Genomic DNA, 23533 nt, shown 5'->3' with positions numbered 1-23533 from the left:
GGTACAGATTTCAACGGTTTTTTACCCCTCTCCTTTTCTTACGGACACTCTTTGCTTTTTGCCTGCACCCTCGTTCTGAAAAAGGTGGGTTTTGCCTCATTCTCTCACTCCCTGCTCCATTCAGAAGACATGAGACAAAATAATGTATATTTCACCAATCACTTCCTTACCTTCCTACTTCATAACCACAAATGGCATAGAAGGAAAGCATGCTCCTTTTTCAATATGGTAAAAAAATTATCAGTTCTGCTAGAATATATGTCTTCACTATACATTTTGGCTAGAACACTACTGTAATTTGGAAATATCTGTCCATCAAAAACTCCCTGCATTAAAGGCGAACTGGATGTATAAAATTAAGCTTCACAATGCTAACAAAAATGCTTGAGTTTTGGCCCTCACAATTTTCTGTTATAGTAACAGACCATAAAAAAAAAAACTCTGCCCAATGTTCTTTACTAAAAAGTCTGGTCTATTTCCCCTCCACATAACCGAAGTGTCATGTAAACTCAGGGTTTTTTTCTTGAGGCAAAAACCTATTTCTTTATTTTGCCCAAGTTGGTGGAACAGGATGCCAGCATTAGCTTCTCAATAAATCAGCTACCCCACAAGTGGGGAATAAAGGGCAAGGTCAATGAAGGGGATGAATCTGCCTCTAAAACACAGAATCAGAGAGAACCATTAACCAAACGTGATAAAGGTGTTTCAAAACACAAGTTGCCGTAATACAACGTGCGACCCACACACATCTGTAATATATAGAGTTCATATAGCCCACAACTGCAGGTTAACCACTTACCAAGTATTTTGATCCTATGTGCTCTATTTAATCTTTCCTGCCCATTCTAGAATTTAAAGCATGGATTGGGTCTTTCACTTATCCAATTCTTTCCAAAGTGTTTACCACAGTGCTCTGCACTCAAATACTATTTATTGAAAAGTTAATTCATAGATTTCTTCTCTGTACTTTAAGTTATGGGTTAGTGATAGGACAATCTTTCAAAAATATATAGGGCTGACAGGATTCAGAGAACATTCTTCAGCTTTTCAAGATGTGTGACCACAAGCTACAAACTAGCTTGAAAGAGATGGAAATGGGGAGCCAGCCCCTACCCACCACCGCCAGGGCATTGCACACTTCCATGGTTCAAAAAGCTGAACAACTCAGTGCAGACTGTAAAAATCTTAGTGCTTTGCCTCTTTTGTTATTCTTTACAGTAAACTTCTCTAAAATGCTGTTTTTCATCTTGTTTCCAGGCTGAGAGATAATTCCTCACCCCTACCTCCAAGTTAACTACCAACCCTGTGTGTTAGGTGAGAAGGAAGCTATTAGGTGGGGCTGTTACAGGATCTTTAGATATTTAAGGAGCGCTCTGACTTTCCCTGCTACCCACTTATCTAAGTGAGATTTAGAAGATAGGGTGGAACCAGGATACTTCTGTAAACCAGCATGCTTATGTGACTTAGGTATTGGGAAGAGAGGGTGCCAGAATATGTAGGCACTCTACCAAGTACTAGAAATGCTATGTATTTATCTCCTATTTTGACGTGGAATAGGAAAAAAATTTACATGAATATTGTGAAAATCACGACCATAGAAGAAACAGCCAAAGTATCATTGAGAAAGGCAGATAGGAAAAGAGACAGCTTCCATGAATATTTACCCTCAAAAATACTGCTTCCTTAAATTACCACTTTGCCACTTGCCAGCTATGTGACCTTGGGCAAATCTAACTTCTCTGTGCCTAAGTTCCCTCATCTGTAAAATGGGGAATTCAGTTCCCATTCCACCTCCTGATTTAGATGGTGAGCCCTATGTGGGACAAGGACTGTGTCCGACCAGAACACCTTCTATCTTCCACCAGAGTGCCTGGCACATAGACGGCTCTCATACACAATTTTTATTACTGAGATGCTAACCTCTTCTTGAAGGAAATACAACATAAATTGACAATGGGTACTTCAAAGAATGACAAATGAATGCTAAGTATGGCATTTAGTTATGTAAAGTCAAAGGGTGCATGGCATTTCTTGTTCCCTAAGATGAGTACTGGGTTTGGCGGAACACGTCTACACTGTGGATTAGAACAGAAAGTTTGAAAAAAAACAAGCTAGTTGCTAATATTAACACCTTTCATCACTTAAGGTCTAAGAGGTATTTTTGATATCCAAAACAAAATTTAAACCTAACAAAAGAATCCCAGCCACAAGGAGTCAAGTTCTGCTGTCCTTGTCTTCCTTTAAACCCCTCCTTGCTCCTGACAAACTACTCCAGCACCCAACTCCTCCCAACTCAACCTCCTCAACCTACTGGGCTACTTCGCAGTAGTGAGGGTGGGGGGCAAAAACATTACCTTTAAGATCAAAGGACTATCAAAAAATGCTATTCAGCTACTATTTTATAATGTATTCATAAGTCTACACACATATAGACTTACTTTTAAGTCAGAATTAGAACAAGCAATTTCTGGAGCTCAAAAGCGAAACAGAGTATGAACCAGGGCTACATTTCAGAAAATGTCAAATGCTCCCCTTTTCCCGTAGAAGCAGGATGTCTTCTGATTTGTTAGCTATTCAAAATGCCAATGCAAATTCACTGTCCTTTTCCAAGGTCAGGAACAGCAGTGGTTCAAATCATATTTCAACAGAAAAAAACCTTGGGATGCATTTTGTTTGCATTTCATTCACTTTTTTTGTTCAAATCTTTCAAGGGCTCATGGCCCACATATATTAATACCACATTAGCGAAATTCTGGAACTGAAACTCAGGACACACACTGTATACATAGTAAGTACTCAAATACAATTGATTGATTTTCTTCTTCTATAGAAACACTTGGCATAACAAAGCCAGAACTGTTGGTCAAAATTCATTAATGAATCACAGTGAAATCAATGCTTGTTTTATTCCTACCTCCTTCCAAACCCACTTGCTCTCCAAAAAAAAAAAAAAGATAAACTTATTCAGGGTCCCCCCACACCCCTCCCCCAGCTGTAATTTCAAAATTCAATGCTTGCAATACTAAATTACTCACTGGATCTCCCACCTTTGAATTAGACTGAATAAAAGTGTCAGCCATTAAGCCAGCCATTTTCTTAGTTGCCTTTCGCAAGTCAAATTTGTAGTTTCCCCCACCCTCACTTCTCATAGGGCTCTACATTAACATTTTCTCTGACGTGGTGACTTGTAACACTTATAACATGTTGAACGCTACCACATATCCTTTCAATGCTGTTAATAATGTAGAAAATTAAGGACTCCAAGTGCAATTTTAGTTCTAGGGATTGGACTCAAGGAAATACTTGAGTTTAAATACCCAGGCAACTTTTCTCCCTGGAGAGTTATTAACCCAATTCAAGAGTGACACTGCTTCAAAACAGAGATTTCATCCTCCAGGTGAAGGGCAGGATGTAGTACTGGAATTAAAAAGGTCACCCATATTAAAAAATGTTAAGACATGATCAACTGAGGCGGTCCATGGCTTTAAAACACAGCTGATAAGAGTTAAATGACAACCAAACTGGGGAGCAATCTTCTCAAATGGTAAAACTGTTCAATTCCTATAATTTTGTTGTCATATTGCCTAACACACCACGGTCAAACACGAATATTAATATAGAGCCTTCTCTACCCAATATAATATAAAAACCTAAATTTAATTAAATTTAGGGGCCTTCACCAAACTTGCTGCAAGTTTGGGGACATGAATATCCAACAGCCATAAAGCTGTGAAAGCCCCCGCAAGGAATAAAATAAATCCCACTTGCCTCAGACTGAACAGGGCAACACTGAGACTCAGCCTCAGCCTGTCCTATGGCAGGGCTATAGGAAGAAGAAAATTTCAATTTTAGAAAAACACAACCCAATTAAAGTGAAGAGACATGCATTCAAAAATGAACAAAATTCCAAAGATCAAGCAAGTAAAAAAAGAAAGCTAATTTTCTGCATTATCCACTTCTAGTCCAAACTCTGCTCAGAGTTTAAACACTCACTTTGCAGCTTGATCAATGGAACATGAGAACACAGTCGCTTGTGATTATTCTTTCCCCAAGCTTGACGGCCTTCAAGAGTACTGTATTACCAAATCAGTCACTGTAAGTTTACCCTCACTGGGTTGAATGGGTCAAGAGGTAGACCAGTTCAAGATAGAACAGCTAGTGCCAGACAGATTTCAAAGAGATCTCTTTTTTAAAAGGGAGATGAGGGGCAGCCCTGCCAGCTGTCTCCTTGGGAGGGAGGGAAAAAAAAAAGTACACTACAAGTGCATCCCTCCACAGTTCCGTGGATCACTTGAATCTATGACCTATGGAACAAAAAGGCTCTACCGCAAGATTTCTAACAAAAAAACGATAGGGGCCACAAGCCCTTAATTCTTAGAATTGTCGCAGTGGAAAAATAACCTCCTCTGATAAACGGGTTTAACAGAGCTTTATACGGGCAGATACCTCCCAAGCCAACATGAGACTACTAGCAGGATTCAAAAAATAGATAGGTCAATAATTCGCTCTGTGGGGAGGAGGCCTTATACCCAAGGCCACGATTAAATTTCTATCTTGGTAATAACGGGTTCTGGAAAGATGCCTTCCCTCTTAATTCTACCAGATTTAACTAAGCTGAAATGCTGAGCACCTTCTTTTAAAACAATGAACTTAAGTCGTTTCAGAATATTGCCTGTAAAATACTTTTTTAGACTCACTTCCTTCCTAGATGCCACCACCTCCCCTATATCAATGCAGGACGTGATTAGTAGTCAGCTTGCAGTCAATAGAAATTTATGCCATTTATTGTCTAAAACAGCTGGTTAGTGCTTAGATCATAGTAGACATCAAACTCAGAGTTAAAAAAGAAATAGCAAGACCAAATAGTCCAGTCCTCTCTCTCAAGATAGACAAGTAAGCGTCACCCAGGAGAGAGCTGATCCATCCAAACATTTCATTTCACAAGTTAAGGATGGCTTGTCTATCCAAGATTTCTGAGCATCAAAAAAGTGGGGCAAAATTTTACAGTCAGATCAATTTGGCTGGGTTGCCCAAGCTTTATATGATCTAAGCTAAGAATAGTACTGATTTGGACACGCTTTCCTTTTGGTTCAAAAGTTCATTCTTTTCGATGCAGCGAACACACAAAAATTGACAATGGTGGGTTTATAAGCCATGCAGAAACTTGATGACAATCTATTAATAAGGAGAAGGGAAATCGTCTCAAGTTCTGAATATTCGCAATAATTAGTATAAATCTTTGACCAGGATACATTAAATGGCTATGCTTTACATGTAGACCATAAGGTACCGTAAACTTCAAGTCAGTCACTTATAGGAGATGCTCAGCATTACAATTAGGAAATTATATACTAAACAGATGCTTCTAGCCGTCAAAAATATCCAAGCATAAGCTCTCAAACGTACTCCGGTGGTGAGACAGCATAGGGCTGAGTGTCTAACGCTTTTAGGATAGGAACATTCCAAATTTAGCGGCAGCCTCTAGACATGTTCCCTTGGGAGATTTCTAAGGTCCAGGCAAACTAGTCTGCTTATCAAATTGTCAGGTCAGCTAATGTGTCTGGCACTAGGCTCTATACAGTCCGTTAGAGGGTGTGGCAAGGGAGAAAATAAAAGGATGGAGGGAGGCCATTATCAACATTCCCATCTTAAACCTCTACTTGGAAACCAAAGAAAGAAAGCACTAGGAAGAAAGCCATACCATTTATACCCATTATGGAATGATAGACACATGAAAGGTGACCCCTAGATTTTTATGCCTAAACATTTATACTCACTGAAAGGGCTATGTCTACTAGCCCAGGAATAAGCAATTTAGAACATGCAGCTAAAAGAGACCCTAATTCCAATAGAATCCAAGAATATCAAAAGTGCACCAGAAATTATGCATTTTATTATTTGTGGACATCTACTTTGGCATGCATATGTACAAACCTTGCAGGCAGTGGTCCACAGCTGGCCATGAATAAAAAGGCATAAATGGTTCTCTCATTTTATTACAATGAAGTTTAACAGTACAGAAAGTCACATGACTTAGTGGGTCAGGTTTTTTTTTTTTGTTTGTTGTTTCTTTTTTTAAAGCCCTGCAACATGAGCAACTCTAAATACATTAAATACTGTTACACACTCAGACTTCCAATTTACAGGTACTTGGAAACAGTTACAGCCCTCACCAAGCTATGTTGGGGACGTGAAGTCCAACAGCATCAGAAATGCTGTGAAGGCATCACTTTACCAATAGCAACATAATGTTACAGAACTTGCCTTTAAGATGGTATGTTCATGTAATTCCAGCGCCTTCACAATTTAACGAACCATATTTACTATACTTCACTTCTAAAAACCTAGATGAAACATGAAAAAGAAGCCATACAGTATAAATTGCAACATCAGGGAAAACTCCTGCTTTTATTCCAAATCACTTTTCCCAAGTAAAACAAAATGTCCAATAGTTCTTGGTACTGTGAGAAGATACTGTTTTAAAGTCACAATGAAGCCTTAATTGACGGGAAGCTCGGCTATATAAACAGCACAAGATGAGAAAAGGTTTAATCTCCAAACCTATTAAACTGCGTGAAGTAACATCAGTAACGGCCTCCTTGCGACATCACAGGAGGTCTCATTCCCATTGGCGGTCGAGGAGGCCCACCTTGGTAGGGAGGTACCATTGGGGGTCCCTGCCCATACGGAGGTATAGCCCCAGGAAGGTACCCTGGCATACCCTGATGATGACCGCCATACTGACCTACAAATAAAACACAATTTAAAATGCAGAGAATGGGTAAAAAGGACTTGGCAGAACTCCACCAACAAACTCTTTAAAAAACCACCAGGTAACTATATACGCCGAAATACTCAATAAAGAAGGGGTTCTATGATCGACTCCCCACCATCCGAGTAAACGTGTAAGGAAAAAGGCAAAGAAAGAATACCATGAGGCGGCATTGGGGGTCTCATTCCTTGTGGTTGTGGAGGAATCCCCGGTTGCGGTGGCATCATTCCTCCAATTGGTCCAACGGGCGGATTACCTAAGGGGGCCTGTCCTGGCCGAGGAAGATTACGTTGATATTTAGGTAACTGTGCTCTTCGCTCTTCCTAAGAATGGAACATAGGCCAAAAACATCTTTATAAAACAATAAAGGCAACCGACCATACAGTAATTATGCAGAACTCCCACACACGGGAAAGCAATACCCGAACCTTGCTTTTAAGTCAGGCGAGCCTTCTTTAAACATTTTGTTGTAATCACAAAACTGAACATTTTAATCCTTTTACTATGGAAAACAACCAGCTAATTAAGAATTGTTCATTTCTGGGGGGTGACTAGAACTAGCCTGGAACTAAAAGAATGGTTTACACACCCTTCTGATTAAATTCAGCTTCCAATCTCTCAAACGCAACCAACTGTCGACAAAGAACCATCTGGACACTTGCCATCCCTATCTTCTCTGTATCCACACCCCCCACCAGATGCTGGAGCACAGAGCTATAACTGAGATTTACAGGGTGCTGACTTTCCTTTAAGCACTTGATTTTGGCTTCTGCGGATGGAAGATTCCGACTACTCACTCTTTCACCTAAGTGCTTAAATCACGCCCGCAGAGCTAAAATGGAATAAGGAGAATAGAGGATAGAGGGCATTTGGGTTTTTTTTTTTTGGCACAGTCACACTCAAAGGCGATCACATTGAAATTCAAATGTCATAGGGCTGACTCAGATAAAGCCAATCAAGTATTTAAGGCATGAGATGCTAGAACCGAACCATTAAACAGATTATCCGAGACTTCACTCACGATGAACGGAACATGGAAGATATACTTGCATTTTTAACATTTCTCTCAGTACAAGCTGGGGTATACTATGCTAACAGTGGTGTTGACCAGACTTTATAAACCCTGTAAACTTACCAATGATATATCCTCATCTGGGTGGATCAACTTACTGGTTGCACTGGTTGTGGTAAGTGTTGCAGGCTTACTTGTTATAGAAGCAGCTGGTTTAGCTGCAGTGCTGTTTGTTGTAGTAGTGGTTGAAGCGGTAGACTGTGTATAAGCAGGGAATGTAGGTTTGGGAGGCTCTGTGGTTGTTGCTGGGGTACTATTTAAAGGCTTGAAATCAGTACCAACGGGACCCTGAACAGCCGCCTGAGCCTGTAAAACATAATCCTCATCAGCAAAGTAAACTGATCAAATAGCTTTACCACAAACATAGTACTACCGATACTCAAATTTCCAACTAAAGCACAGATAACATAAGCTAGCCACAGTAAGCTCACAGCCTTTAAAAAATATTAAAGCAACTAAATATGCACACACCAAAAGCCCCACAAATTCAATACACTCTAAAAGAACAACAAGGATGCTGGGTGAAAGCCACAACCAAACACAAATCAGTGAAAATCCTCTATGTTTAAAATTTGAAGAATTTTCTTAGCCTTCATTGAAAAAGTTTACAAAGCCTCTAATTACTCCAGACTACATTAATCAATTACAGCGTGGCGGAATACTGTGAGTTTTTGTATTGTCACTATTCTGTAATGCAACTCTAAAATGTTAGTAACTATTAACAATTTAGTGTCGAATCCTTAAAACCCAACAAAAATAGCCAGTATCAATAATAACTAAAATTAATTCTACATCTTTTTAAAGGCAAGAGACTGCAAGTTCATTTTTTTTTCTTTTACACAGCAACCTATAGATCTTCCTTCGAAAACTTTATTCTTCGAAAAGAAGAACCAAGTTAAGGTAGATTTACGGGGCCTTTTGACCAAGTCACTAATGCTATCAGTTCTTTGTGCTTAACATAGCCAAAAATTTCAATGACTATAGACAAGTCTCCCTACATTAAATATGATGCATCAGATTCAAAAGCATATACCAATATAGCTTAATCATGCATCAAGTTAACTACTGGCCACTAAAATGCATTTGCTGCTTACATGCTTTTTTTTTTAACCCTTTAGAACCATGGGAGTTTGAGGGTTTTCCCCCCACCAGTCTCTGGAAAAGTGATCACTTTCAGGATTTGTCATTCATGCCTTGGGATCTGTAATTTTGCTTTTCGTAACTAACTACACATAAAAACAGCAATCGTACTACTAAAGATGTTTAGAAGAACTTTTAGACTTTGATTAGATATCGGGTCCAAAGGGTTAAGTTGTGAAGCAATTATTTTAAACTGCAACTTCCTGCATACTTGAGCTGTGCTAGGAAACAGAGCTTTAGAAGGTGCAGACAGATTTTCTGAATTGGATGAAGCTGTACTTGAGCTTGTGACAGGTGTCCCCATCTGTAGCATAAAAAAAAGGAAACGGTGAAAAGTCTCCAAACAAATGGGTAAATATATGCCATGTGGTAGACTTCTTTTTTTTTTTTTTACCCTAATGACTGAATTTCTATAAATGACAAATTATCTTCCTGGTATAGAGTGACTGTTCAGCACTTAACTGTTCAAGTGCTGTTTGAACACAATTCACTTACAAAACTACCACAATCAAATCGTCACAAGCCTTGAACGATTTTCCCGTTACTCAGTAATTCAAACGAAAAATAATTCTCCCTTATTAAAACCTGCCTCATTTTGAAGCAGGTGAGCCACTCAAGGACATCAATGAAATCTTACAAGTTGACTAGACTCCACATGGTTTTAAAACATGTTGACTATAGGAGAACTTCACCCCATCTTACAAATGCATCTGTACATTCAAAAATTTCAAAGGCTGAATCCAAGCGACTTTTAACCGATAAAAGAATATTAAACAAAGCTCCTCCTATTGAGACTGTTGAGCTCCAGTGGGACAGGGACTACATCCAGTCGGATAAACTGGTATCTATCCCCGGCGCTTTGAACAGTGCTTGACACACAGCGAGCACCTAACAGATACTATAACACAATTAATTTAATGAATAAGCCATCAAGACGGATCATCATCATCATCAATCGTATTTATTGAGCTCTTACTGTGTGCAGAGCACTGTACTAAGCGCTTGTACTAAGCGGATCAACGACTTAAGCTCAAACTACCCTCCAATCCTAAAGTATTCTCAACAGAAATCCTGTTATTTAAAACAATCTTAAAAGTGGCAATGGAACAGAAAAACATTTTTTGGGCCTCGTTCATTCCCCTCTCTCTGGCACTTGCATGGTTCTGGTCCAACCAGAGCCAAAAGCCAGGAAGAATATACCATTTTAGTATTTTCTGAATTTGTGTACATAGCAGGGAAGCTTGACCAAGTCTGCTTAAAACACAGCAAGACTCAACTGGTACCAGTATCTTTTTTTTTTCCTGGCATCTTTTTTTAAACACTTATTACATGCCAGGCCCTGTACATTAAGCGCTGGGCAGCATGGTTCAGTGGAAAGATCCCGGGGTTTAGGAGTCAGAGGTCATGGGTTCTAATCCCTGTTCCGCCGCATGTCTGTTGTGTGAACTTGGGCCAATCACTTAACTTCTCTGAGCCTGTTATCTCATCTGTAAAATGGTGATTAAGACTGTGAGCCCTACGTGGGACAACCTGATCACCTTGTATCCCCCCAGGGCTTAGAACAGCGCTTCGCACAGAGTAAGCGCTTAAATGCCATCACGATTATTGTTATTATTATTATTATTACAAGATTAGGTTGGGCACATTCCATGTCCCCCATGGGCCTTGCACTCTTGATCCCCATTTTACAGATGAGGGAACGGAGGCACAGAGAATTCAAGGGACTTGCTCGTGGTCGCACAGCAGACAAGTGGTTAGAACCCACTTCCTCTGAATCCTAGGCCCATCCTCTTTCCACTAGGCCATGCAGCTTCTCTAACAGAGTGAAACTCTAAAGTTATTACTGAAGATTTGTGGGTTTGGGGGGCTCCTGTCCTGGGAAAAGGGTCCCCGTTACTAAGAAGGGGTTTATGTGAGCTGCATGCAGTCCTAAAGGACTTGCTCAGAAGGAACCAAAATCCCTCTAAATGGTTCTTCTGAGACCATCTGCAATCCTCTAAGACTGTAGTACTTTAAAACGCCCTTGAAGGACATAAGCCACCTTTCCTTCCATCCCCTCAAGTCAGCGTACTCACAGGATCAAAAGGCTATGTGCAAAGGCTAGAAATAGTCAACCGTGAATATAACTGAATAGACATATCCCGCTTACAGTGTAAAAGCCCACTTTCATGCATTTCACAGCTTACCTGGCCAGCGCTGGGGAAAAGTGGCTTAGTAACTGGAGGCTGTGGGGTAGGAACCGCTGCAGTAGGAGCAGGGGGTCTATTAAGAATGCCGGGCGCTGTCACAGCCTGCGCTTGCGTCAAGGGAGGCATACCAGGACGAGGAACGGGTGGCGGCATACCTGGAAACACGGAAGGAGCTTTAGGGCCAGCCACTTAAAACAATGACTTTGATTCGGGGTGGGGGAGGAAACCTACTCTTCCAGAAATCGCCTGAATAAAGCTAAATAGCCCCGATACGTAAAGGGCCACGTGACATCTGAACACTGTGATTCACTCATCCTTTTCCCATACTGAACTTCTCAACTTTCCTCTCTCCCTCTCAAACATCGCTAGACGGTGGCAGCAGTTGGGCAGAAATTGCGCTTAAAGGCAAGAACTTCTAACTCCCAATGATAAAAAAATAAAAATTACAGCAGATTTTTAACCTTATTGTTCTATAACCCTTTCATCTTAAATCACGCCGAAGTCACTACAATTTTGATGCATACCTGAAAAGTTGCATAATGCCAATCTAAATGGTGACAAATGGCCCTCAGGGTCTGATACTGATCACAAGCAGAATATGCTAGAAAGGTTCAAACTAAAATCAAAGCAATAGGACTGTTAAGGAGAATCGACGAAAATGCCCCACTTTTACCCAAAATTAAAAATACTGAAGTCTGCCATAAAAACAGTTTTACATTTCTTACCTGGTGGCATTCCAGGCATCAGAGGCGGTATTCCTGGTCCAGGAGGCAACATTCCACCCATTGGCATCATTCTGTTAAAAAACAAATAAGACATGCATAAATTTAAAAGTCCAATAAGAGATAACAGACAGAATTTTGACTAATGTTGGAGGTAACAGCCAATCAAGAACTCCAAAGGCCTTGACTTCCAAAATCAAAACCAGTCCATTTTTAACCACACAACAGAAAACCACCTCTTCAGAGTAATTACAAAGCCCCGTTAATTCTACCCGAAAAAGGACCCAATCTCCTCACCTGAATTGTTTCAAAAACGGTAGCTAGACCCAACAATACACTTTATACTAATTTTTACTAGGTTGCCCCCCAAAATCAGTTTCAAATTTGCCACTCTACTGTAGATAAGCAGTTAAAGAGAAAAAAGGGAAGGTAAAAATTCACTAGAAACAAAAGCCCTGAGGGCCAAGAACATAGAACATGTCTGCTAACTCTGTTGTCCTGTTAATCTCTGAAGTATTTAATGCACATAGTAAGCGCTTAATACTGACTTCTCCATTCTAGCCTACGGTTCCAACAGACAGGTTACCAGCTTTCCTAATAGGCAGTGTTGGCAGTCTGGGTTTGTTTCTCATGTTTAGACCTCAGGACACAAACTACACAAAGAAAATGAATCATTTCTCATCTGAATCAATCATTAACATTCAGACCCAAATCTCAGGATGAATAGCAGTGTTCTTCCTGCAAAATTAACACCTACCTCAGTCTGTAATTAGAAACTGACCACATTAATACCAACTGCCATGGTTTTCCAAACAAAATCATTTCTTTCCTATAGGTAGAGAATCCAACTCTCATCAACTAAACTGCAAATTTTTTTTCCATTCCTGTAGGACTAGGACTTTATAATGGAGAGAAGAAAAAAGGAGTATACAGCTCAATAGCTATACTAAAATAGGCAGCGTAGAAAATGAAGCTAGCTTCTAACTAATATTGATCCCTAGGCATCGGAATAAAACCCCAAATAGGTGGTGGTAGCTTCAGACATTCAAAAATCGATATTTTATAATTAACTTTGGAGGACCTAGCAATCATTTTTTCGACATTCCTCAGTTCTAAGGCCTGTGTCAATGAGATTTAAGGAGTTAGATGGTTAGTGAGAAAGTTAAGCAACTTGAAGTCAATTGGGCAGACACCATCGTACACAATAATTGACATTATGAATGTACCTCCTGAATCACGTTATGAATGAAATGCTTACATGTTTTCACCGCAAAATGACTGGGTGTATTTTCTCTGATGATGCAATCTGTGAAAATGTATGACAAAATCAAAATCTAGCTGTGACTTTCAAAACACATTGGGAGAGTGTATTGTAAACCTGTCACATCCGATAAAATTCAAGAAAAAATGTATGGGCACCCCAAAATAAAATTAATTTTGGTTAAATCAGCTAGAGTTTGCTCCTAATTCAAGATGTCCACTGAGCTGTAAACCACAGAAATGAATAGTCTACGATCACCTTAAATACAGCAATGGTTAAGTGCAATTGATGGCACAAAGTATTTTCTCTGAACCATCTAAACTTATAATCCATTTCTGAGCCTCAAGATTTTATAGGTTCCACAAAATTATACGGTTACAGTTACTTCTTCAGAAGGTGAGGATTTAATGCCAATTATTTAAATTCACTTTTTCAGGTGGGAAAAAACCAACAACCATTTTTTAATGAGCCCGGGCCAACAGAATCAAAGAGTTTCTTACCCAGGTGGCATGCCTGGCATAACTGGTGGCATTCCCGGCATAAGAGGAGGAACACCTGGCATTAATGGTGGAATACCTGTAAATTTAAAACATTTGAATATAAAGCATTATTGATTTAATACTTAGATGTTAGGCAGGATGTAACAAACATGCAAGTCACAGGAGTTTCATCAGAACACAACTGCAAAACTGTTGGCTTATTCGTAGTCAGGAAATCAGCACTACCTGGCGGCATTCCCGGTGCCCCCGGCACCGGTGGCAATCCTGGCTGTGCCATCGGGGGGATGTATCCTTGCTGGGGCTGCACGGGTTGTGGTTGAAATGAGGTTGAAGCTGTAGATTCGTCATCATCATACTCATCGGAATCATCTTGTTGCTTCTTTTTCTGGCTCTCTGCTAAGGTGCAATCGAATGCCAGCAGTTACAAGCTTGCAACAATATTTTCCACGTGTTTAGCATGCAATCATGTTTTGAAACTTGAGGTCCTTCAGAATACTGTCACAGCAACCCGGTGTAAACCACCTGGCGACACTCTCCGGTTTACCCAGAAAGGGTAAATAATACTATTAGTAAAAAGTTTAATTTTTAAACCTAGCTTCTCTAATCGCAATAAAAGAGAAGGTAAAAACATCTGACCACGCCAAAGCTCCCCATTTGAGGTCACAAAGAATATGTGAACGCCATCCCCAGATTCCACTTAGGAATTGAACTGTTTTCAACCATCATAATCAAATTCCTAATAATGTTTACCAAGCTCCAACAGTGTGTAAGATGCTAGAGTGTGGCTTTTGCGCTAAAAGACTTTACATTCTTCAGGTGAACCTCTGCAAACTTAACTCCAAATAAGCCTCTTCTGCTTTCCTCAACCAATTTTCAAGTGCAATATTTCAGACTGTGCAATCAATTTTTTTTTAATCTGTTATCGCTAGATGTCAATTTGGATGTGAGGCACAGAGCCCTAGAAATATTTACCTTGCGTTTTCTGTTCAAGCAGTCTTCTCCTTTCATCCATATCTTTTTCCGGAATACCCTCCATGCCATAGATTTCCAGTTCGATATCTGTTCTCCCAGGTATAGCATTTGGTACAGCATCTATTGTTTCCTTATGAACCTGCAACAACGATTTGACACCAACACCCAGTAAAATTATATTTCACAAGGCTTTTTTTTTAAAAAAAAAATCCAGTCAGGAGACTTGAGGCCAAAAATTAACATACTGTATCTTACTTACAATAAGTTAACAGGATGGGGTGGGTTTATCTGGATGGTAGCGACTGCCTGGTATACAACCACCACAAAACAATACCATGAACACTAACTCCAGGCCTGGTGAACAGTAGTAAGGAATGCTGATGGTTATTTTCCTGTTATTAAGACCCCAGTCCCTCACTATGATGCCATGCACCATACACTGCCTGTCAAGTTATAATACTAAAAAAATCAGCGGTACTTATTGAGTGCTTACTGTTTGCAAAAACACTCTACTAAGCGCTTGGGAGAGTACAACAGCGTTGGTAAGCACAATCCCTTCCCACAAGTTAACATTTTTTAACACCCTCATTTAGTATGTGCTAAACTCCAAGCTTAATGCAGCAGATTGACCACATATAGCATTAAATGAAACACACAGGAGATTACTTAGGGATCTGCTCAATTTTATACTATCTAAGCAATGTAAATGCAAAATTACAGGAGTTGTTCATGTTCCTGATGGTGCTACTCATTCTTGTCCCATTCTGGTTTCTTCTACTGCAATAAACTGTACTGCTGAATACAGAAATTTAACAATAAGCAAGAAAACATTTCCTCTAGATCTCTCCCTAACTCTAGCAAAGTCATTTTACAAAAAGCTAAAAAGTGTTAAAAGCTGGAGAGCAAAACCTTACCTGCATACAATGAATTGCTAAACCAGGTCCAGTATACAATTTCTTATGACATATATGACATTTAAAGTGCTTTGCTTTTTGATGCTGAATAAGGATCTTCTCATCATCAAAATCCCTATTACAATACCTGTTTTAGATTTGTTAAGGAATAGAGCACAAAACTGGATATCTCAAGAAAACACTGCTTCATGATCTGATTCAGCAATTGCAAAGGGAATAATTTATACAAAGTACATAAATTTAATCCCATTGAATCCCGATTATTCTACCCAATGTAACATTTGAGCTCCACGTGGCAGGAAGTATTTTCAACATTTCATGGCTTAATATCCAGATTTGCTAGGTTTCATTTAGAGGTTTTGGTAGGTTGTTTAGAATTCTTTCATTAGAAAACTGAAACCTGCACTTACATAGCTGTGGACGTTTCTCTTTGGGGAATTACCTACCTACTGATTTTAAAAGCTCAATTTATAGCGCGGATTTCTCGACTGGAGTCTGTATTTTTTATTTCGAAGTTACCCACAGCTCAACAACAACAAAAAAAAGACAACCCAGACAGTAATGCTAGTTTCCATGAGTTCCTTTGACAGAGAAAATCTAATTGGGGGGGGGGAAGGCGGAGAAAAAGCAGGTTACTATGCCATCAGACTAAAACACCGAAGCAATATGCTAAATATTGGGATACCAGCATGACATATGGGGACAGCGCACAAGCCTGGGAGTCAGAAGGTCATGGGTTCTAATCTCAACTCTGTCACCTGTCTGCTGTGTGATCTTGGACAAGTCACTTCACTTCTCTGGGCCTCGGTTCCCTCGTGTAAAACGGGATTGAGACTGTGAGCCCCACAAGGGACGGAGACTGTTTCCAACTCGATTTGCTTGTAGCCACACCAGTGCACAGTGCCTGGTACATAGTAAGCACTTAAATACCATTATTATTATTATAATTACACATCACCTATCCCAAATTAAGAGTAAAAGAAATGACATATGAGAACGTTTCATTTAGTTCTTCAAGAATCTTATTCAGTGGACTAAAATAAAGAAAATAGAGCAACAGCATGGTTTAGCGGAAAGAGCCTGGGCTTGCGAGTCAGAGGTGGAGGGTTCTAATCCCAGCTCTGCCACTTGTCAGATGTGTGACTCTGGGCAAGTCACAACTTCTCTGGGCCTCAGTTACCTCATCTGTAAAATGGGGATTAAGGCTGTGAGCCCCACGTGGGACAGCCTGATTACCTTGTATCTACCCTGGCGCTTAGAACGGTGGTTGGCACATAGTAAGCGCTTAACAAATATTATTATTATAATAAAAGAAATGGCACACAAGAATGGTTCCCTTGGTTCTCCAAGGATCTTAAACAGTGGATTTAAAAGGTTACGTTTTAAAAGCTTTCAAGATGGCCAAAGAAAAACAGAAAATGTTTGAAAGAAATGACTATAGCAGTCAGGCCTCTCCTGTTACAGCAATAAATGATGGTGGTAATGATGATGATGATGGTATTTGTTAAGCGCTTACTATGTATGTTTTAAGCACTAGTGTAGATACAAGGTAATCAGGCTGCCCCACTGGGGCCTCACAGTCTTAATCCCCGTTTTACAGATAACTGAAGCACAGTTATCACTGCTCACAGCTAAGTGAGTTGCCCCAAGTCACACAGCTGACAAGGGGTAGAGTCGGGATTAGAACCCACGACCTCTGACTCCCAATCCCGGGCTCTTGCCACTAAAGCCCCGCTGCTTCTCCTAAATGATGAACTGGGGTACGCTCTTGAATCCAACCACCCCGGGGGGAAAAGAGTGGGGGAAAAACTGGAGAAGCAGCCTGACTCGTTGGGAAGAGCCCGGGTTTGGGAGTCAGAGGTCGTGGGTTCAAATCCCAGCTCCGCCAATTGTCAGCTGTGTGACTTTGGGCAAGTCACTTCGCTTCTCTGGTCCTCAGTTCCCTCATCTGTAAAATGGGGATGAAGACTGTGAGCCCCACGTGGGACAACCTGATTACCTTGTATCCACCCCAGTGCTTAGAACAGTGCTTGGCACGTGATAAGCTCTTAAATACCATTATTACTATTACAATCAGGTTAGACACAGTCCCTGTCCTACATGAAGCTCACGCTCCTAATCCCCATTTTCCAGATGAGGGAACTGAGGCCCAGAGAAGTGAAGTGACTTGCCCAAGGTCATCATCAAAACCCAGGCTCTCTGGCCTTGTCCGACGGGCCAAACGTGGGGGCGGCGGCCTCCATTGGGCCAGACTGAGTCCAAACCTTCCGGGAAGGCCCCCAATAATAATAATAATAGTAACGGCATTTATTAATTGCTTACTATGTGCAAAGCACTGTTCTAAGCGCTAGGGAGGTTACAAGGTGATCAGCTCGTCCCACGGGGGGCTCACAGTCTTCATCTCCGTTTTACGGATGAGGTCATTGAGGCCCAGAGAAGAGAAGCGACTTGCCCAAAGTCACACAGCTGACAAGTGGCAGAGGGCGGGATTTGAACCCAAGACCTCTGACTCCCAAGCCCGGACTCTGGCCACTGAGCCACGCTGCTTCTCTACCAACCCAAAGGGAGACGGGGAAAAAAGAGGACAGGGAGCCAGGCCGAAGGGTCTTGGAACAGTGTTTGACACACGGGGAGCGCTTAACGGCTACCATTACAAAAGGAAAGAGTTGGGGAAATGCTCAGTCCTGGCAGAACCTTGTATCCCCCCCCACCAGCGCTTACAACAGTGCTTTGCACATAGTAAGCGCTTAACCCATGCCATCACTACTAAAATGATTAAAATTAAAATTTGGGGAAGCCACGTGGCTAAACGTCAAGAGCCCGTGCTTGGGAATCAGAGGTCATGGGTTCTAATCCCGGCTCTGCCGTTTGTCAGCTGTGTGATTTTGGTCACGTCACTTAACTTCCCAGCGCTTAGAACAGTGCTTTGCACATAGTAAGCGCTCAACAAATACCACCACCATCATCATTATTATTCTTTGGGCCTCAGTTCCCACATCTATAAAATGGGGATGAAGACTGTGAGCCCCCTCATGGGACAACCTGATCACCTTGTAACCTCCCCAGCGCTTAGAACAGTGCATTGCACATAGTAAGCGCTTAATAAATGCCATCATCATTATTATTATTATTATTATAGAGAGATGGTCCCTACCGTCATAGTCATGAGGATGAAGACCGTGAGCCCCCCGTGGGACAACCTGATCACCTTGTAACCTCCCCAGCGCTTAGAACAGTGCTTTGCACATAGTGAGCGCTTAATAAATTCCATCATCATTATTATTATAGAGGGACGGTCCCTACCGTCATAGTCATGAGGATGAAGACCGTGAGCTCCCCGTTGGACAACCTGATCACCTTGTAACCTCCCGAGTGCTTAGAACAGTGCTTTGCACACAGTGAGCGCTTAATAAATGCCATCATCATTATTATTATATTATTATTATAGAGAGACGGTCCCTACCGTCATAGTCATGAGGATGAAGACCGTGAGCCCGCCGTGGGACAACCTGATCACCATGTAACCTCCCCAGCGCTTAGAACAGTGCTTTGCACATAGTAAGCGCTTAATAAAAGCCATCATTATTATTAATTATTATTATTATTATAGAGAGATGGTCCCTACCGTCATAGTCATGAGGATGAAGACTGTGAGCCCCCCGTGGGACCACCTGATCACCTTGTAACCTCCCCAGCGCTTAGCCATCATTATTATTATTTTTATTACAGAGAGACGGTCCCTACCGTCATAGTCTAGAAGGGGGAGGCAGACATCCAAACATGCCATTATTATTAATCAATCAATCAATCGCATTTATTGAGTGCTTACTGTGTGCAGAGTACTGTACTAAGCGCTTGGGAAGTACAAGTTGGAAACATAGAGAGACAGTCCCTACCCAACAGTGGGCTCAGTCTAAAAGGGGGAGACAGGGAACAAAACCAAACATACTAACAAAACAAAATAAATAGAATAGATATGTACAAGTAAAATAAATAGAGTAATAAATATGTACAAACATATATACAGATGCTGTGGGGAAGGGAAGGAGGTAAGATGGGGGGGGATGGAGAGGGGGAAGAGGGGAAGAGGATCACCTTGTAACCTCCCCAGCGCTTAGCCATCATTATTATTATTACTATTACAGAGAGACGGCCCCTACCGTCATAGTCTAGAAGAGGGAGGCGGACATCCAAACATGCCGTTATTATTAATCAATCGTATTTATTGAGCTCTTACTGTGTGCAGAGCACTGTACTAAGCGCTTGGAAGTACAAGTTGGCAACATATAGAGACAGTCCCTACCCAACAGAGGACTCACAGTCTAGAAGGGGGAGACAGAGAACAAAACCAAACGTATTAACAAAATAAAATAAATAGAATAGGCCTGTACAAGTAAAATAAATAACTGATTAATTGAGACGCGGCTCCGCCTCCAGAGGCCGGGCCCTTCCACCAAGCCACGCTGCATTTATTGAGCGCCGACCGTGTGCACTGTTAGTCAATCAATCAATCAATCGTATTCATTGAACGCTTACTGTGTGCAGAGCACTGTACTAAGCGCTTGGGAAGTACAAGTTGGCAACATAGAGAGACGGTCCCTACCCAACAGTGGGCTCACAGTCTGGAAGGGGGAGACAGAACAAAACCAAACATACTAAGAAAATAAAATACATAGAATAGATATGTACAAGTAAAATAAACAGAGTAATAAATATGTACAAGTATATATATATATATATATATATATATATACACACACACATACACACACAGGTGCTGTGGGGAAGGGAAGGAGGTAAGATGGGGGGATGGAGAGGGGGACGAGGGGGAGAGGAGGGGGAGAGGATCACCTTGTAACCTCCCCAGCGCTTAGCCACCATTATTATTATTATTACAGCGAGACGGTCCCTACCGTCATAGTCTAGAAGGGGGAGGCGGACATCCAAACATGCCACTATTATCAATCAATCGTATTCATTGAACGCCTACTGTGTGCAGAGCTCACAGTACTAAGCGCTTGGGAAGTCCAAGTTGGCAACATCTAGAGACAGTCCCTACCCAACAGTGGGCTCACAGTCTAAAAGGGGGAGACAGAGAACAAAACCAAACATACTAACATAAAATAAATAGAATAGATATGTACAAGCAAAATAAATAGAGTAATAACTATGTACAAACATATATACACACATACAGGTGCTGTGGGGAAGGGAAGGAGGTAAGATGGGGGGGTTGGAGAGGGGGACGAGGGGGAGAGGAGGGGGACGAGGGGAAGAGGATCACCTTGTAACCTCCCCAGCGCTTAGCCATCATCATTATTATTATTATTATTACAGCGAGACGGTCCCTACCGTCACAGTCTAGAAGGGGGAGGCGGCCATCCAAACATGCCATTATTATTAATCAATCAATCAATCGCATTTATTGAGCGCTTACTGCGTGCCGAGCCCTGTACTAAGCGCTTGGGAAGTCCAAGTTGGCAACATATAGAGACGGCTCCTACCCAACAGTGGGCTCGCAGTCTAATAGGGGGAGACAAGAGAATAAAACCAAACATACTAACAACATAAAATAAATAAAATAGATATGTTCTTCTTCTTCTTATTATTATACTGTGATACTATTAGACTGTGAGCCCACTGTTGGGTAGGGACCGTCTCTCTATGTTGCCAACTTGTCCTTCCCAAGCGCTTAGCACAGTGCTCTGCGCACAGTAAGCGCTCAATAAATACGATTGATTGATTGATTATTAAAAGGGGCGAGGCCGCGTGGGGGCCCCCAGGCGAGGCCTGTGAGGCGTTGGCCTTCTCTGCCCCATGGCCCAAGGCCTTCTCTCCCCCCTTTTAGACTGTGAGCCCACTGTTGGGTAGGGACTGTCTCTCTATGTTGCCAATTTGTACTTCCCAAGCGCTTAGTACAGTGCTCTGCACATAGTAAGCGCTCAATAAATACGATTGATGATGATGGCGGGCGAGGGTTCGCCCCAACGGTCGTGTGGTAACGACCCCCCATGGGGCCTCCCCCCCTTCCCCTCAGCCCTGCGGCGAAGGATACCAGCACCAGGGCTTCAGCTGCTTCTTCTTCTTGCGGCCCATGGCGACCTCTGAGGACGCAGGCGACGACGGGGAGAGATGAAGAACCGAGGGCGGCCCAGCCGAGCCTCGCTGGCGACGGGCACAAAATGGCCGCCGACCTCGCTGGCCTCTCCGCTTCCCGTCGTGCTTCGCGGCGCCGCTCACGTCAGCCGCTGGGCCCGAACAAGACGCCCGGAGGCCATTTTGGCGCGGCCCCCCTCGCGCCTTCCCCCACCCTAATGAGGAGGAGGATGGCCTTTATTAAGCATTTATTAAGCGCCTACTATGGGCAAAGCACTGTACTAAGCGCTGGGGACAGGGTGATCGGGTTGTCCCACGGGGGGCTCGCAGTCTTCACCCCCGTTTTACACATGAGGGAACTGAGGCCCAGAGAGGCGAAGTGATTTGCCCAAAGTCACCCAGCTGACAATTGGCAGAGATGGGGTCTAAGCGCTTACTATGGGCAAAGCACTGTTCTAAGCACTGGGGAGGTGACAGGGTGATCAGGTTGTCCCACGGGGGGCTCGCAGTCTTCATCCCCATTTTACAGATGAGGGAACTGAGGCCCAGAGAAGCGAAGTGAGTTGCCCAAAGTCACCCAGCTGACAATTGGTGGAACTGGGATAATAATAATGATGATGGCATTTATTAAGCGCTTACTATGTGCCAAGCACTGTTCTAAGCGCTGGGGAGGTTACAAGGCGATCAGGTTGTCCCACGGGGGGGTTCACAGTCTTCATCCCCATTCACATCCAAGCCGTCACCAAAACCTGCCGGTCTCAGCTCCGCAACATTGCCAAGATCCGCCCTTTCCTCTCCATCCAAACCGCTACCCTGCTCATTCAAGCTCTCATCCTATCCCGTCTGGACTACTGCACTAGCCTTCTCTCTGATCTCCCATCCTCGTGTCTCTCTCCACTTCAATCCATACTTCATGCTGCTGCCCGGATTATCTTTGTCCAGAAACGCTCTGGACATATTACTCCCCTCCTCAAAAACCTCCAATGGCTACCGATCAATCTGCGCATCAGGCAGAAACTCCTCACCCTGGGCTTCAAGGCTGTCCATCACCTCGCCCCCTCCTACCTCACCTCTCTTCTCTCCTTCTACTGCCCAGCCCGCACCCTCCGCTCCTCCACCGCTAATCTCCTCACTGTACCTCGCTCTCACCTGTCCCGCCATCGACCCCCGGCCCACATCATCCCCCGGGCCTGGAATGCCCCCAATCCCTCTGCCCCTCCGCCAAGCTAGCTCTCTTCCTCCCTTCAAGGCCCTGCTGAGAGCTCTCCTCCTCCAGGAGGCCTTCCCAGACTGAGCCACTTCCCTCCTCTCCCCCTCGTCCCCCTCTCCATCCCCCCATCTTACCTCCTTCCCTTCCCCACAGCACCTGTATGTATGTATATATGGTTGTACATATTTATTACTGTATTTATTTATTCATTTATTTTACTTGTACATTTCTATCCTATTTATTTTATTTTGTTGGTATGTTTGGTTCTGTTCTCTGTCTCCCCCTTTTAGACTGTAAGCCCACTGTTGGGTAGGGACTGTCTCTATGTGTTGCCAATTTGTACTTCCCAAGCGCTTAGTACAGTGCTCTGCACATAGTAAGCGCTCAATAAATACGATTGATTGATTGATTTGACAGATGAGGGAACTGAGGCCCAGAGAAGCGAAGTGACTTCCCCAAAGTCACCCAGCTGACAGTTGGTGGAGCCGGGATAATAATAATAATAATGATGGCATTTATTAAGCGCTTACTATGTGCCAAGCACTGTTCTAAGCACTGGGGAGGTTACAAGGTGATCAGGTTGTCCCACGGGGGGCCTCACAGTCTTCAACCCCATTTGACAGATGAAGGAACTGAGGCCCAGAGAAGCAAAGTAACATGCCCATAGTCACCCAGCTGACAGTTG

General features: G+C 42.4%; 1 protein-coding gene across 7 annotated transcripts; it reads right to left on the bottom strand.

Moving 5' to 3' along the window:
• Window positions 1-5871: 5871 nt before the first annotated feature.
• ZNF207 (zinc finger protein 207) lies at window positions 5872-21715 on the bottom strand. Of its 7 annotated transcripts, XM_038757372.1 has the most exons (13): window positions 21598-21715; window positions 15543-15669; window positions 14629-14767; window positions 13882-14052; window positions 13657-13732; window positions 13154-13201; window positions 11899-11969; window positions 11171-11328; window positions 9196-9288; window positions 7908-8150; window positions 6933-7095; window positions 6562-6745; window positions 5872-6344 (listed from the first exon to the last, which is right to left on the bottom strand). In XM_038757372.1, the coding sequence occupies exons 1-12, from the start codon at window positions 21636-21638 to the stop codon at window positions 6585-6587; spliced, it is 1491 nt and encodes a 496-aa protein (XP_038613300.1). In that variant the 5' UTR covers window positions 21639-21715; the 3' UTR covers window positions 5872-6344; window positions 6562-6584. The 7 variants fall into 7 exon arrangements, with proteins under 7 accessions (XP_038613300.1, XP_038613299.1, XP_038613301.1 ...); XM_038757371.1 differs by having other exon boundaries at window positions 5872-6745; XM_038757373.1 differs by having other exon boundaries at window positions 5872-6745; window positions 13882-14049.
• Window positions 21716-23533: the final 1818 nt, after the last annotated feature.

Source organism: Tachyglossus aculeatus, chromosome 15 (assembly GCF_015852505.1).
Source record: "Tachyglossus aculeatus isolate mTacAcu1 chromosome 15, mTacAcu1.pri, whole genome shotgun sequence".
Lineage (NCBI taxonomy): Eukaryota > Metazoa > Chordata > Mammalia > Monotremata > Tachyglossidae > Tachyglossus > Tachyglossus aculeatus.
Note: the sequence above shows the minus strand (reverse complement) of the source record. Positions and strands in the feature narration are given on the sequence as shown.

Excerpts from the sequence above, each read along its gene's own strand:
- ZNF207 (XM_038757371.1), bottom strand. The coding sequence starts at position 21,638 with ATGGGCCGCAAGAAGAAGAAGCAGCTGAAGCCCTGGTGCTG. Across the intron at positions 14,768-15,542 it reads TAGCAATTCATTGTATGCAG|GTTCATAAGGAAACAATAGA; the intron begins GTAAGGTTTTGC and ends TCGTTGTTGCAG. Across the intron at positions 11,329-11,898 it reads GATGCCTGGAATGCCACCAG|GTATGCCGCCACCCGTTCCT; the intron begins GTAAGAAATGTA and ends CCGTGTTTCCAG.